The sequence below is a fragment of the Melozone crissalis genome, unplaced genomic scaffold (assembly GCF_028551555.1).
Source record: "Melozone crissalis strain CALT ecotype California unplaced genomic scaffold, PUWL_Pcris_2 ptg000105l_1, whole genome shotgun sequence".
Classification (NCBI taxonomy): Eukaryota; Metazoa; Chordata; class Aves; order Passeriformes; family Passerellidae; genus Melozone; species Melozone crissalis.
In genome coordinates this window covers 1,362,351-1,378,669 of record NW_026535882.1, presented here as the reverse complement: position 1 = coordinate 1,378,669, position 16,319 = coordinate 1,362,351, and the positions used below count along the sequence as shown (strand labels likewise).

General features: G+C 55.0%; 1 protein-coding gene across 1 annotated transcript; it reads left to right on the top strand.

The window, feature by feature from the left end:
- Positions 1 to 13,432: 13,432 nt before the first annotated feature.
- Positions 13,433 to 16,088, top strand: LOC128947432 (histone H3-like centromeric protein A). The gene is made up of 4 exons (XM_054291688.1): positions 13,433 to 13,508; positions 13,994 to 14,085; positions 15,261 to 15,338; positions 15,954 to 16,088. The coding sequence occupies exons 1-4, from the start codon at positions 13,433 to 13,435 to the stop codon at positions 16,086 to 16,088; spliced, it is 381 nt and encodes a 126-aa protein (XP_054147663.1).
- The last annotated feature ends 231 nt before the right edge of the window (positions 16,089 to 16,319 follow it).

Sequence of the window (16,319 nt, the reverse complement as noted above, 5' to 3'; positions counted from 1 at the left end):
AACCAGGAATAAACAGGGAATTAAGCCTCCCCACTCTTCCCCACTCACCAGCCCCTTGGCAGTTCAATTCCCGGGCCCCTTCAGACACAGAATGTTTGTCCCAAAGTCACTCTTTTTATACCCAAATAAAAAATACCCAAGACACAGCCAAACCATACAGATTTGGGCAGATTCAGCAGAATTTCAGGATGGGGGCCGGGGGAGGAAAGCAAGGGGGCATGACTCAAAGTTCCAGAGAATTTGGGATCTGGCAGCTGGATCTTGTCAGGGATAGGAAATGCTGGGAGTGGAACTCACAGGACATCTTGATGGATGTAACTGACAGGGATGTTGTGACAGGTGTGGAACCACAGGAATGTCATAACAGGTGTGGCACCCACAGCAATCATGCCAAATTCCCTGAACTCCCAGAATTGCTGTCCCCATGGTACCTTCTGGCCCCATGACATTGGGGAAAGGACAAGCCAAGTCCAGATGTTTTTTATCAAAAATTAATGATCCGAGTCCCAGCGGGGAATTATAGGGAATGGGAAATTCTGGCCCAAATGACTGAAAAAGCTGAAGAAAACCAGCTGGAGCCAGGAGAGACAATGGTAAACAGGGAATTAAAGGGCCTTTGCCTTAAAATGAAGACATAAAAATGGGGAAACCCTGAACACCACAGAGATCCTCAAAACTGTCCAGAGACAGAGACCCCACCACCAAAGCCATCCAGGGACCTCCAAAACTACATGGGGATCCCCCCAAACTACCCAGGGATCCCCTCAGCCCTCTGAACCTCCCAAACCACAGGGTCCCTCTGGGGAGATGGGGGTCCCTGGAAGGGTTTTGGGGCTCCTGATAAATGACACGAAAAAGAGAAATTTTCAGTTGCCCTGAAGATGCTGGATGGAGCTTAAAGACAACTGGCAGAAAAGTTGAAATGATTTAAAGGCATGGACAGAGCATCGCAAGCACAGCTGGAGCCAGTGGACAAATAGGTAATGAGGAATATAGTGGGGTTTTTGTCAAGTTATGTAACAAGAAGTAACAGTGCACGCTCAAGGGAAACGTTCAAGGAAAGGTCACGTGTAATATGGAAGCATTCCGTGAATATGACCACCAGAGACCTGTTCGTGGCCCGTACAGGACCATACCCTGTGGCAAAGTTTCACCGCACACATCAGATTAAAGGAGAAGTCCTTCAGTGTGTCCTGCACAGATAAAGAATGCCTGCTTTCTAATGCTTCAAATTGTGTTAGAAAGTTTATTTGCCAGCCAATTTTTCTATCATTCCCTTGAATGGGGTTACAGATCTAAGGGGAGCTGAGAGAGTCCTGTCAGGATCTGGGAGTCCCTGGGAAGGTTTGGAGTTTCTAGGCAAGATTTGGAAGGTTCCATGGGGGATATGAAGGGTCTCTGTCAGTGGGATCCCAGCTCTCTGCCACTTTAACCAACCCGAGGGCCTCCCAAACCACATGGGGATCCCCTTGACCCTCCTGCACCAGTCCCTTCTAGGATGTCCAGAACCACACCAACCTCCCTCCACCCCAAGACTTTCCCTGGGGATCCCAAACAACCTCTCTGAGATCCTCAAAACCACCCCAGTGAACCCCCAGAACTCCCTGGGCATCTCTCAGTGTCCCCAGACCCCCAAACCCCTCCAGGAATCCCCAAAGCCCTCCCCAGGACACCTCCCCTCCCCCGCCTTCCCCCTCCCCCGCTTCCCATTGGCTCCAGCGCCCGCCCGTCTCCGTCCTGAACCAACCATCACCCAAGCTCCGAGCGCTGGGGCGAAACCAAACGGGAGCGCTGGGGTGAAACCAAACGAGAGCGCGGGCAATGGAGCGGGTCAGGCCTGAGGGCTCCGGAGGCGACCGAGGGGGAAATTTGAGGGGCTCGGGACGGTCCCGCGTCACTTCTCGCATACCTCCCGCAGAGGCTCAGCCTGGAGCAACGAACGGAGCGTCCGGTGCAAAGGAGGTGGGAGAGCAGCCCGGCCTCAAGTGCCCCTCGGGATCCCCAAGTGCCCACTGAAGGCTCCAGTCTGCTCCCCCGTTCCCTCAAGTGTTCCTTTAAGGACTCCAAGTGCTCCCCAGACCCCTAAGTGCCTGCCAATTCCCTCCCTTCTGCCCGTGTTCCCCAAGAGCGCCTTGAGGACCCCCAACTACCCCACCCGATCGCAGGTGATGCCCCGGACCCGCCATTCTGCCCATAAGTGCATCCTGCAGCCCCTCAAACTCCTCCCGAGACCACCAGCCCTGTGGGGTCATTGCAGGGTCAGCATTTCGGGGGTCCTCGCCCCTCCCCAACCCCCTCCTCCTGCCCCGCCAGGCCCTGCTCAGGCCCCGCCCCTGCGGGCTGTAAGGGGCGGAGCCAAACAGAGGCTTCGCCCCCCTGAAGCTCCACCCTCGATGATCCCCTTGTCCAATGGTGCTTGAGGTGACGCCAAGGGGAGGAGCCAGCACTGGACACGCCCCTGGTGGGCAGGGCCCTGCTGAGCTCTGCTGCTTCCCGGGGTTCCCTGCAGGGAGTGTCACGGGGGAGGTCACCTGATACCCCCAGCACCCTGCAGGGGGCAGTGCCCAGGCAGTCACGTGACCCACCTGAGGCACTTCTGCAAGCACCAGGGGGCGTCTTCCCCCCAGGCTGTCTCCCAGGAACCCTTGTGGCAGGATCCATGGTGGAGGCCACATGACTCCCACAAGACCCTCTGGCCAATGGGAAGCAGCTCTCTGGATACCCTGCAGGGGGCACTATGCTCACAGTCCCGCGACTCCCACCATGCCCCGCGGCAAATCAGCAGCAGCTGCTGTGCCCCTCTGCACCAGGGGCTGCCACCCAATGGGAAGCAAGACTCCCATGAGCTTTGCTGCAGGAACCATTTTGGTGGTCACATGACGGCCTCCGGGCTCTGTGGTGTGCACCATGTTGGAAGCCACGCGGCTCCCAGGATGCCCTGCGGCCTGCAAGGGAGGCGCTTCCTGAGCCCCCGCACCAGGGAGGGCCCAGATTCAGGTCACGTAACCCCCGTGAGGCCCCCCCCCCCCCCCCCCTCCAGCTAATCAGGAGCCATGCACATGATGCCCTACAGGGGGCGCCATGGCAGCAGCCACTAGGTGAGGAACCAGAGGAGCCCTTGAGGGTCATGGGGTCACTTGTGAGCAAGGAGCCCGGTTGAGGGCCATGGGGTCACTTGTGGGTCATTGGGTCATTTGAGGGTCATGGGGGGTGCTTGTCAGCCAGGGAGTCAATCAAAGGCTGGTGGCTGCTGAGGGTCATGAGGCACCTTTGTGGGGCTGGGCGGCCCTTTTGTGGGTCAGAGGGGTCACTGATGGGCCTGGATGTGCCCTTCTGGGCTCACGTGGTAATTTGTGGGCCGGGGCGGTCACTTGTGGGGTGGGGGGGGAAGTTGTGGGTCACCGGTCACTCGAGGGGCTGAGGGGGCACTTGTGGGCTAGGGAAACACTTCTGGCAAAGGAAATCTCTTGTGGGGATGGGAGAACACTTGTGGGACTGCCACCCCCCGTGACATGCAGCCCCCTCAGGCCCTCTTGGGGACCTCCTCCTCCTCTGGATGCTGCGATGCCACTGCCGGGCCATAAGGGGACGCCTTTGGTAAGACAACCCCACCTCCAAATTTCAGGCCTCTGCCCCTGCGCCTCCCCCAGGTCCCTCTAACTCCCCATTTGCTCTCTCTTCCCTCTCCCAGGGCCATCGAGACACTCCTGGAATGCCCACCTGGGCACCCCCAGCCCATGGTGGGGCCAATAAAGCAGTGACACCCCAAAATTGCACCTGGGACGTGGGGAGACCCCCAAAACTCCCTCCCTTATCTCCCCCACCTTTGGGATTGCCTCCAATCCCCTCTCTCTCCAAATGTCCCCAAGAGCATTTGGGGGCTTCTGGGGGCTCAAAAGCGCCTGTTGGTCGGGCGCTGGGTGTCTCTAGGGGGTCTCTGAGGGTCTTTGGCGTGTTTGGAGGGGCTCTGAGGCTGAGGAAGGGATTTGGGGGGTTTATCGGGAGAGGCTGGAAGTGCACTGGGTGTCTCTCGGGCACCTAGAAGAGGTCTGTGGGATTTTTGGGGGAGACCCTAGGAGTGTTGAGGAAAATCTGTGAAAGGTATTTGGCGTCCAGGTAGGACTTTTGGGAGTCTTTAGCGGTCCGGGGTTGTAGGGGATATTTTGGGGGGCCCAGGACAGTATTGGGAGGTCTATGGGGACTAGGAAGTCTATAGTAGGGGCGCCTCGGGATTTATTGGGAGCATCAGGGCGGGGAACCCCCAAACCCGTGGGAGTGGGGCTCACCTCTCTTCTTCACCTTCACACGGCCGACATGGTGGCAGGGGGTTCTGGTATCCCCATGCCCCTGAGGGTGCTGGGGGGGGGGGGGGTTATGGGAGCGTCAGAAGCTCCCCCTAAGCCCCCAAAAATCCCTCGTGCTTCCCCTCCCCGTCTCTCACTGGCCGCTGGTTCCGCGCCAGTTTACTCACTTCCTGGACTACAACTCCCGAAAGACCGCGGGGCCCCGTAGGACGCCGATAGAGCCGGAACTGCGGTTCCTGTCATGCCCCGCGGCCCGCGAGAGGCCCGTCAGGGCCGGGACTGTCCCCTAAGCACCGTCCCAGCTGCTCCCCAAGTGCTCCCCTGAACCGTGAGTGCGCCCTGGGGCCCCGTAGGTACCCCCATTTTCCCTCTCCTGACCCCCAAGTGCCCCTCAGAGTCCCGAAGTCCTCCCGCCCCCTACTTGCCCCCCAAATGCCCCCTGTGTGTCCCCTCGGACTTCCAAATGCTCTCCAACTGCCTCCCCGCCCCCTAAGCGCCCCTACAGATCCATTAATGATCCCACAAGCACCCCCAGCTGGCCTCCAAGCGCCCCTCGAGTGTCTCCTGGGAATTGGCGTGATGACAACAATGTAGAGAAAGACTCTGACTCTATCGCAGTATCAGCAACACTTCAGCCTTTAATTAAAATTTGAATCAAAACTGCAATTGCCGATGTGGAGGATGGACAGGCCTCTGCACTTTTTCGTGCCACTCCCGTGGTCCCACTTGCAGCCTGGGAAATTGCAGGAAAAACATTCCTGCATGTTGTGCACATCAAAATTTCATGGGAATCAGGAACTGAGTCTGTGTGGTGAACTTCCCTGACAGGTGGAGATAAATCCTGTCTGATGAAGAACAGGTTGGGAGGATCTGGGGACCTGGAGTATACACTCCTGTACCCTCTCCCCCCCGAAAACACCAGAGACCCCCTCAATCCCCTACAGACTCCCCAGTAGATCCCAAATACCCTCAGAATCCCCTCGAAAAGCTCCATAGCTCCCCCTCCCCAAAAAACACCCTATAAACCCTCAGGACCCTCCCAAACCTCCCTTTACAAGCTCCCGAGGCTCTCTAAAATAACCCATAGATCTGCCCAAACCCCCAGCACTCTCCCACACCCCCAAAAGTTGTGGCCACAACTAGTCATGGACTGCCTGAGCCACTTTTTGGCCTGATATGTATGTAGGTATAAATCTAATAGAGAGATAAAGTGTAATATAGAAAAGGGGCCTCCAGGAGAGCTGGGGAGGGTCTTTGTCAGGGGACAGGATGGAGGGTGAGGGTTTTCACCTGCCAGAGGACAGGGTTAGATGGGATTTTGGGAAGAAATTCCTCCCTGTGAGGGTAGTGAGACCCTGGCACAGATTGTCCAGAGAAGCTGCAGCTGCTCCATCCCTGGAAGTGTCCCAGGCCAGGTTGGACAGCGCTTGGAGCAACCTGGGATTGTGGAAGATGTCCCTGCCCATGGCAGGGGGTGGATTGAGATGACCTTTGAAGTCCCTTCCAACCCAAACCAGCCTGAGATACTAAAAGTGGGGGAGGTTTGGGGTAGGAAACCTTGCCTGACCCCAGGTGCCCTCCCAGGCTGCTCCATCACTCACACTTCAGGAAGAGACAGCAAGAGAAAACCTGATGAGAAAGCTCCTGGGAGAGATGGGCTGGGGGCGGCGTGTGAGTCCCTCAGGAACTGCTCCAGCCCTTTCCAGTCCCTCAGGTGGAGGCACCTGGGGCATGATTCCTACCCAATAGGCGTCCCAATGGGGGAGAAGACAGGTTCAGCCTCTTGATGCAGCCTGTCCTGATCCCTCTGCAGAGCCTTTCTGCCCTTCAGCAGATCCATACTCCCACACAAGTTGGTGTCATTTGTCAACTTAGTTTGACTTCCACTTGATCCCCTCATCCAGATCACCAGTAAAGATGTTGAACAGGATTGGACCCAGCACTGACTCCTGGGGTCACCCACAAGTAATTGGGTGTTATGGATAGAATGGGAGCTTCAGACAAGCCACGTTTTAGACTAAGATTTTTTGGGTACAGCTGGAATTAGGTGGCCTGCACCTAAACCACTCTGGCTCACAAGTTCTAAGAGTGGCAGATCAGGTCTATTATGAAATTAGTTATTTATTGAATAGACAGGAGATAATAGACAAAAGGTCTTGAACAGAGTTACTTACTACATGGTATAAAACAGAAGAACTACTAGTAGATTACATGAAACAGCTCACAACATTAAGGTACCTATATCAAAGCTAGGAAAGAAATAGTACAGATTAGGAGTCAATGTAACTTACCACCAAACTGGCAAGACTGTGCATAGAGTCCTTTCACTCAACCCTCAAGAAAGGAACCACAAAACCAGCATCCCAACTTTGCGGGGAAAGCCCCACACATTTCCAGGGAATGTGCAGAAACTTCTACTTTGTGAAAGTTTGGTGTAGCTTTAATAGATTGTGAAGCAAAGTGTCTGTCAGAAATTCCAGCTTATCTTTCCATAATCTTGCTTCCACAGCAAGATGTTTATTGTCAGCTACAAGTGCTGCTTCCATGGCACCCAAATAACCATGACACAAGTGGCCTTTAGTGATTTACTTCACCAATTAGCAAGCTCTTGAGGCAGGGAACACGTCCTGCTACACTGGCCCCAGCTGGATTTAGTTCCATTCCCCACCACACTCTGGGCTTGGGCATCAGCCAGTTTTTCATCCAGCAAACAGTTGCCCTGTCCAATCCATGAGCAGCCAGGTTCTCCAGTGTCAAAGGCTTTACTGCTGTCTATAAATATCCATCCACGGCCCTTCCCTCATCTCCTGAGTGGGTCATTCTGCCACCGCCTGCAGACCCTTGGCCTGGGCGGGAACAACCTGCGGTACTGGGCAGCCGTGGCATTCCAGGGCCTCCCGCGGCTTTGCCGGCTTTCCCTGGCCCGCAGCCGCTGCTGGAGGTGGGCGTGGCCACACTGCAGCCGGTGCAGGTGACCCTGGGCGTGCTGGAGCTGCTGCCAATGCGCTGCGCTGCCTGAGCCCACACCCGCGGCAGCTGCCGCCTTTCCGCTTCCTGCACGGCCTCTGGGAGCTGAAGCTGCAGGCGCAGCAGCCACAGGGGATGCGTGTGGTCCCACAACGCTTCTTCCAGGGCCTCAGTGCCTTGCGCTCGCTCTGCCTGTCACAGAACTCGCTCTCGGCCATCCCTGCCGATGTCTTCGGTGACCAGGCACAGCTGCAGGGTTGCAGCCTGAATAGCTGCTAGGAAAGCCCAGGATAAAGAAGCAAAAATGGGCTGTGCATGGTATCCACAGATGTTTAATTCAGCCACGCAGTAACATGTTCAGGTCCCAGGCGCACACACATGGAGGGTCCAGGTTTCTTTCTCCCCAGGGGCCCGGGGTCACTCTGATCTCCGGGCAGTACAAAGAGAAGGGCCAATCAGGGAATAGGGAGGGAGTGCCTCAGGGGCACGGGGGAAGGAAGGAGCCAATGGGGTCTTATCGGCTTTTTGGGTGAAGCTTCTTGTGTTTCCCCAACCATCGGGATGCCTCTCAGGGTCCTCCACAGTGCAGTACCTGACACTGGCTGGCAGCAGCGGCGGGATGGGCCGCCTGCCTGCCGGCATCTTCAAGATCCTGAGCCAACTGCACAACTTGAACCTGTTGAGTGCAGGATTGCGCAGCCTTGGCCCTGAGGTGTTCGGCAACCTGACACGACTGAAGGAGCTGCGCCTGGCCAAGAATGAGCTGCCTGCATTGGATGTTACTCTGGCCATGGATTTGCTCCTTTAAAATGTTTTACTTTCCACAGGTTGTCTGGGCTGTGTTACACAAGAGGTCATTGTTTCACCTTTTATAATTCAGAGATTATGATGATGCTACTTATTAATCTCCCTTGCAGCACATGTGCAAGGCAGATACTTCGCTCTCCAGACTTTGACTTGTGCATAATTTACCCCTTACTTGCTCATAATTTTCCTTTGCTGGGCTACTCCCAGTGAACATCACCAAATCCCATAAGACCAGTCCTGACTGCACCAAAAGAAAATTAAACTGTGAATGTTATTTTCCTCAAGGATTTTAAGGTTTATAAATCCCCTGTTCTGAAGTGATATGGGGTGTGGCAGGCAAGACCTAAAGGATTTAGAGATAAAGGCAGCCTTTTTCATTTTTTTAAAATGAAAAATAAAATATTTTCACTCAGACATGACAGGCTCTCCCTGCTGCTGCAGGGTTTGGGGAGGGAATGTGGGAACGTCCAGCAGGTCCTGACACCTCATTTTTCCTTAAGTGAAGATTCTGAAATGGCAAAGGAAAAGTATCCGGAAACTTTAGAAGCTGAGAAAAACTACCCAAATACTGGTTGCTGAGGCTCTTGCCTGTATTTTGGGCAGTGAAAGAAGAGCTGGGGTTGGAAGGGCCTCTGGAGATCAATCAAAAAAATATCCTGGTCTGGCACAGTCACCTCACCTCAGAATATTTGGGGTTTGGGAGGTGAAACCTAATTTGTGTCCCTGAAGGGATGGATGGAGTTTTCTCCAGGTTTGAGTTTAAAGGAAACAGAACTATGAGTGTTTGTGAAAAACACGTTCACTCTCTTGTGAAAATTTTAAAAGTTTAATAAAGGACAATAGGAGACAAGGACCATAAAGCAAAGGTTATTACGGCCGGGTGTGTCTTGACACTCAGCCAAGACCACAGTGTCACCTTCAGGGAAACCCCTAAGTACCTTTTCCTTTACATCAGCCCGTTGCATGTTCATAGACTCTTACGTATATCCATAAATTAGTTTACATTTTCCAGGAACTATTTTACATGACCCCTCCTTTGGTCCACCTTTTTCAAGCATGCGTGTTTCCTGGCTGTGGTTTTGACTCCTTCTCCTATTTGTTTGGGCCTTGGTCCATGCTTTCTTCAGATGGTGAGTGCTGATATTTGGCATATCTGTAGCAGGTGTCCTCATCCTGTGTTTATTGGATGTTATTCCATCCAAGCAGGCATTTTAACACAAGTATAGCTATTTCACTACTGTTTCTAAGCTTAATTGATAGTAGAAATACAAACAATATCTTTATAACAATATATCACACATATAAAATCCATTTTAATATTTGCAAAAAGCTAATATTACAATATGTATCTATAACAGTGTTGCACTGCTCTCAGCTGGTTTTTGTTCTCTCAGCCCTGTGGGATGTGGCAGAACAGGTGAGGTTCCTCCCTGCCCACCTCTCCCTCAGCCCACCTGCTGAGTCCTTCTGAAAGGCTGCCAAGGGAGCAACCTACTTCGCTCTCCTCATCCATCCAAGAACTCTTCCATCATGGAAGGCAATTAGATTGGTTCTGTGATGTAATTTTATGGAGTCCAGTGGGGAACCTTCTCCCTGCCTTCCTCCTGGTTTATCTCATGTGCCTCTTCCTGCTTTATTCTCTATTGCTCTGTCCTGCTCCCCGTGCTGTGAGTGTCAGGTGGGGGGCTGGGGAAGTTGGCAGGAGACAAAGACCACTCACCCCAGAAGTGGCTGCCAGAACTCAGGCTAGCTCTTAGAATTCCAGTGCCACGCCAGGAGTGGGGAACTGCCTTGGTATGGGGATTTAGCAGAGGCAGAACCTTTATAGCCACTTGCTCTAAAGTGCCAGACACAAGCCACGACAGGGAGCAGGCAGAAGAGAAAGGAGGAGGCTCTCCATATTGAGGTTCCACAAGGAACAGTTTATTCCTGATGAAAGGAGCAGGACAAAGAGCCCCTAGCTCCATTGTGCCAGGGGTTTTGTACAGATACAAGTCAGGGGGAGGATACAAACAGCTAACCAACAGGGAATCCCCACGGGATGAGTGAGGGGATTATGTGGAGTGTCCCGGGCCAACTGGGGTACAAGGGTGGAGAGCATGGGGAGCATGGGTCGCATGAGCCAATGGGGCTTGGAGGAGTAGGGGAATTCCAAAGGGGTGTTGCAGGACAGGGATTGGCCTGAGGTTTAAGTGGCAGGGGAGGTTCGGGAATTAAGGGCTGGGTTGCCTTGACAGGCAGGGAAAGAGCTGGAACAAGGGGTGGGGAATGGCATGAGGGACAGCTTTGAGAGAGGATAAAATCCAGGGGTAAACCAACTTGGGGAGAACATGGGGGTAAAACAGAACAAACCACTTAACAAGGAATCAATAAAATAAATTCAAACTGCAACAACCCCAATGTTCTTGTGGCAACAGAGAGCTTTTATTTCCCAAGCCCTTGCTTATATAGGGCATTTGAAAAATCCCATTTGGATACTTTCATAGGTCAGAACTCTACTCCCCTTCAGGTCCTGGCCAAGGAAACGCCTGCCGCCTTGGGAGAGATGTGACTGGGCGAGGCCCCCGTCAGTCAAACCAGGGGCTGGTTGGTTTGTCTATCACAAACCAACTAAAATATGGTGACACTGTGCCATCATTCATCCCTGTGCCATATCTCCTCTCTGTATCCCTCTGTCCTGCTCCTTGTGCTATCATTCCTCCCTGTAACTAGCAGAACTTTCTTTCCCCCAATTGTCTGTATGCCATAATCACTTGCGAGTTGCTCCTGCTTTCACAGAATCAGAAAATCAGTTTGGTTGGAAGGGGCCAGCGGATCATCTGGTTCAACCTTCCTGCTCAGGCAGGATCATCCGGGTCACATGGCACAGGATTGTGTCCAGACCTACAGTGCCCTGTAGATCCAGATGAGGTTCAGTGTACACAAACCATGTGATGGAAGTTCCTACTGAGGTGCCATCACCATATACCAACTCATTGGCAGTGATGTCATGGAAAGGAGAACACAGAGTCGATAATTTGGTTACCAAATTCTCACAATATGAAGAAAGTATCTTTTTCCCCCTATGGGCTTGCATCTTGTCTGTGGAAAAGACCTCCAGCAACTGAAAGAAGTGCCCTATGCTCCACTAGCATAGACTGGACTCTATAGGGGGCAAGTGCCCCCTGCTCAAGAGAGAGGGGCACACCACAAGGTAACCTGTGGTTTTACTTGCCTGACCATGGTGAAGACATATGGAAGTGGGATGTAAAACCCACCTCTGCCTTGGCAGCACAGGTATGTGAGTTGAGAGGAAAAATTAACCACCACAGAAAACTCTTCAAGGAAAAATGCCACTCAGTTTCCACTGAGCAAGTCTTCAGGTGGAATTGAAGGGCTGATGTTACTTCTGACCCTCTGGAAGGGACCTCCAGATCATATTTACAAGAAGCAAGCAATAAGTACCATAATCAGAGCTAGAGGGGCCCTAGCTCCAGCCAGGTGTGGAAAAAGGACAGTGGAGTCAGTTGGATTGTGTGGATCCATAGCCTGGCACAGCAGAGCCACAGGAGCACAAGGCTTTAGTTGACACAGGTGCACAATGCACCCTAATGCCATCATTCAGGGGGAGAATCCATCTCTGTTTCTGGGATGACAGGGGGATCCCAACACAGACTATACTGGAAGCTGAAGTGGTCCTGACTGGGCACTACTGGCAGAAAAATGCCATTGTCGCTGGCCTAGAGGCTTCATGTATCCTTGGCACAGATCACCTCAGAAGAGGTATTTCAAGGACCCAAAAGGACACCATTGGGCTTTGGGAGAGCTGCTGTGGAAACAGAAGAAATTAAGACAGCTGAATCCCTTGCTTGGTCTTTCAGAGGACCCTTCTGCTGTGGGACTGCTGAGGTAGCTGAAGAACAGCAGGTACTGGTGTACAGCACAACAGTGTCCCATTGGCAACATGGCACCGACTGGGACTTCAGCACCCATGGCACGGACAGGAAAACCAGGGCATTGGGAACAGCCAGGGCTTGGGAAAAGCAGGTACTGCCTGACTCACCTGATCTCCTGCTGTGCCCAGGTGACCCCAGTGGGTGTTGGACATGTGTGGATGTGTCTGCCTGCAGCTCAGCAAAGCCTTTGGCACTGCCTCCATCTCCCTGCCTCTCCTGGAGCACCTGCAGCTCACAGCTGGGACAGGTGTCTCTCTCTGGGAACACCTGACTGATGGCCAGGCCAAGGAGGAGTGGGAATGGGGCCACAGCCAGCTGGGGCTGGGCACTGCTGGGTTCCCAGGGCTCAGTGTTGGGGCCGGTCCTATTCAACATCTGGCCTGGGTGGACAACTAGGGGCAACTGGGAGGCTTGATGGGGTCAAATAAGGAGTGTGGTGGCCCACTGGGAAAACTGGAGGTTAACTGGAGGTCTGGAAGGCAATGCCCTCAAGAGACCCCAAAGCCCACCTGGGCCACCATGGGTTCACTAACGAACGCCCCAATCTCCTTCTCCCAATGGATTTCATGGACAGTTGTGATCCTTGACTGACCCCCACTTGGTACTGGGAGGCACAGGGAGCTACTCAGACCATGTTGGGAGACAACTGAAGACACACTGGGAGCAAAGGGAAGATGCTGGAACCATGTTGGGGGTACTGGGACCATAACTGGGGCAACTAGGATCATACAGGAGGGGACAACTGGAACCACGCTGGGTTCATACTGGGAGTGTCTGGAACCACACTGACTGGGGGCAACTGGTATCATACTGGGATTGACTGGGATCATAGTGGGATCGTTCTAGTAGTGACAGGAATTCATTGGGACTGTTGGGGGTGTGACAGGGATCATACTGAGTCGTTGTGATCATATTGGACTCACAGTGGGAGTGACTGGAAAGCACTAAAATCATACTGCAGGGGACTGGAATCATACTGGGATCATTCTGGGAGTAAATGGAACCATGCAGATGACCGAGAGCAACGGGAACCACATGAGAGTGACTGGGATCACAGAGGACGATTACACGACGATTACAGAGTCCGTACTGGCACCGCACGGGGACGGTAACTGAGACTACCCGGGCAGCACCGAGGCACGGGGTGCCTGGGGGTGGGGCCATGCAGAGTTCTGCTAATGAGCCCTCGGCGGGCGGAGTCCGGCGCGGCACCGGGCGGTCGCGCGCCCCGATTGGCGCGCGGAGGGAAGTGACGTCACGAGCGGCGCGGCGGGAGATTTGAACGGCACGGCGCGGCGCGGCGGATCCCGGCAGCGGCGTGGGGGCCCCGCACACCTGAGCTCACCCTGACTCTCCCTTCCCCAGCCGCTGGGTCCCCTTCTGAACTCGCCCTGACCCTGCGGTGGACTCGGCAACACCATGCCCCGCCCCAAACCCACCCCCCGACGGCGCGGGCGTTCCCCAGCCCCCCCATCGCCCCCGCGGCGGGCACGCAGTGAGTGAGGGGCGGGGGACTTCCCTTATAGACACCCCTTATGGACCTCCTACATCGAGCCCCCTTTCAGGCCCCCCTCTAGAGCACTCCTATGGACTCCCTCTATTGTTTTCCTCCGCCCCTAGCCTGTGCCCTATATACCCCTATATGCTTCCACCTCCTAGAGTCACCTCACATTCCCTCTCCCCTATAGCCCCTCTACCCCCATACTCCCTGTCCCCTATAACTCCTCTATGTCGGCCATAACTATAGCTCCCTATAGATCCTTTATACCCACAATGTCCCCCCAGACCTTACAGATCCCTTATAACCTCCACAGCCTTCCCCTGTCTCCCTGGCCCCTATAGATCCCCTATAGCCCCCTGTGTTCTGACAGGCCCTATAGATCTATACCCCCCATGTTCCTTCAGATCCCCCCATCTCTGCCCTCCAGGCTAAATATATCCCCTAAAGCCCCCACAGACCCCTATCCGATGCCCCCACAGGGCGCCGCCCAGGGCAGCGGGCATTGCAGGAGATCCGCACGTACCAGAGAAGCACCCGCCTGCTGCTGTGCCCCGGCCCCTTTGCCCGCCTGGTGAGAACCCCCCACATCGCTAAAATCCCCAGACACCCCGATTTCCCCCCCAGAACCTCCCCAGCACCCCCCATGGACTCCCAAACTCCCCTGGGACCACACAGATCATCTCAGATACCCACAAAATCTACTGTGGGACCCCCAAACCCCTCCAGGACCCCCCCAATTTCACCCCAGAACCTCCAGCATTGTCTGGGATCTTCCAAACCACTCTGGATCCCCTCTCTTGAGATCCCCAAATCCGTCTCAGGACACCCCAGATCAACCCTCTCGACCCTGCAACTTCCCCCAGAGCCTTCAAATCCACCCTGGGACCCTTCAGCTCCCCATTGGACTCTCCCAAATACCCACTGAAACCCTTCAAACAATCCTGAGGACCCCTTCAAATCCAACCCCAAATCCACCCTGGGACCCCTGAAATCCAACCTGGAACCCTCCAACCTCCCCCTGGACCCCATCCCAAAAACCCACTGCGATTTTCCAACCCCCTACAGACCCACCAAGTTACCCCCCAGAACCCCAAATCACCCCCTGGGACTCTTCATGACCATCCCTTTCCCCCAGCCCCCCCCCCTCAACCCTGTTCCATCCCTCCCCATGTCCTTGTCCTCTCCATCCTTGTGACATGGTGAGCCTGTCCTCCCCCAACATCCTTGCATATCCTCCAATGTCATTCTGTGGTTCCAGACATCCTTGTGTCCTGCCACCTTCAGAGGCTGCATGGATTGAGAGTTCCCTGTGCCCCTCCTGCTGTGCTGGCACTGTCCCCCCGTCCCATCGGGGTGTCCCCATGTTCCCATGGCCGAGGGTGTTCCCAAGATGTTCCCAGAGTGGTGCTTCCCCCCTGCCTCCCACCTGGCAGACCCCAGGGTGTCCCCGTGGTGATGTTCCCATGTCCCCACTCCCCAGTGTATTCCCAGGTGCTCCTGTCCCCAGTGTTCCTCTCCCTGGGGTATTCCCAAAGTGTCTCCAGGGTGATAACAAGGGTGTCCCCAGGTCCCTGGGATGTCCCCAGGGCAGTGTCTCCACGTCTCCAGGGTGTCACCATGGTGGTGGCCCCAGCCCGGGATGTCCCCAATGCCCCCATATCCCCTCCACGTTGTCCCGATGTCCCCGCACTCCCTGTGACCCTGCTGCCCCCATGTGCCCCCCTCGCTGTGCCCTCTCTGCCACAGGTGCGGGAGCTCTGCCTCCTCTTCACCCGCGGCGTCGATTACCGCTGGCAGAGCATGGCCCTGCTGGCACTGCAGGAGGTGCAACTCGGGGGGCCCAGGCGTGATGGAGGGAGGTCACAGAGGGCTGGAGGGGCCCTATGGGTCCTGCAGGGGTATCCAGGGACTTAGGGGTGTGGGGAAGGGGCTGAGGGGGATCTCATGGGTACTGAGAAGGTTTCCATGGGGGCTGGGGGGCTGTGGGTGCTGCAGGGGGAATCTCTGGGTGCTGGGGGTGTCTCTGGGGGCTGGGGAGGTCCAAGAAGGTCTCTTTGGATGCTTGGATGAGGCTGAGAGGTTTGTTGGGTGTATGTGATGGGAGCTGAGGGGGAGTCTAGGAGGGTCTCCATTGGCTGGGGGTAGGGTCTATGGGTTCTGGGACAGGGTTCTATGGATGTTGAGAGGGTCTCTGGGTGCTGGGTGGGGCGGGGTCCCTTATTCCCAGGGTCTGTCGGGGATTGAGGATGGGTCTTTGGGTCTTGATCCCTCCCTAACACATTTGCAAGCACAAGGTGCTTCAGTCACCCATGGGTGGGTTTGGAGGGACCCTGCCCCCTGGGTGTGTGTTTGGGGGGAGTCTCTGACCCCGGGGGAAGGTGTGGGGGTTGGGGCATGCTGGGGAGCTTTGGGGACCCTCCCTCAGGTTTTGGTTCACAGGCAGCAGAGGCCTTCATGGTGAGGCTGTTGGAAGACGCATACCTGTGCTCGCTGCACGCCCGCCGAGTCACCCTGTTCCCCAAGGATCTGCAGCTGGCCCGGCGCCTGCGAGGGCCCGAAGCGGGGGGCATCTGAATGAGGACCCCCTGGGGAGTCTCTCCTGATAATTTCACACCCATAATCTTACTGGGACCTCCTATGGGACCATCATGCTGAGACCCCCCCCCACCCATAGGGTCCCCCAAGCCCCCCCTCGTGGACCCACCCCATAGACTTCCCCACCTCAGGATCCCCAACAACCCCTTCAGGGACCCATCTCCGGGTGGAGGTCCCCTTCCTTAGTCCAGCACCTCTCAGATTATTGAG

Coding starts and splice junctions, on each gene's coding strand:
- LOC128947432 (XM_054291688.1), top strand. CDS start 13,433: ATGCCCCGCCCCAAACCCACCCCCCGACGGCGCGGGCGTTCCCCAGCC. Junction 13,509..13,993: donor GCCCCCGCGGCGGGCACGCA/GTGAGTGAGGGG, acceptor ATGCCCCCACAG/GGCGCCGCCCAGGGCAGCGG. Junction 14,086..15,260: donor CCGGCCCCTTTGCCCGCCTG/GTGAGAACCCCC, acceptor TCTCTGCCACAG/GTGCGGGAGCTCTGCCTCCT.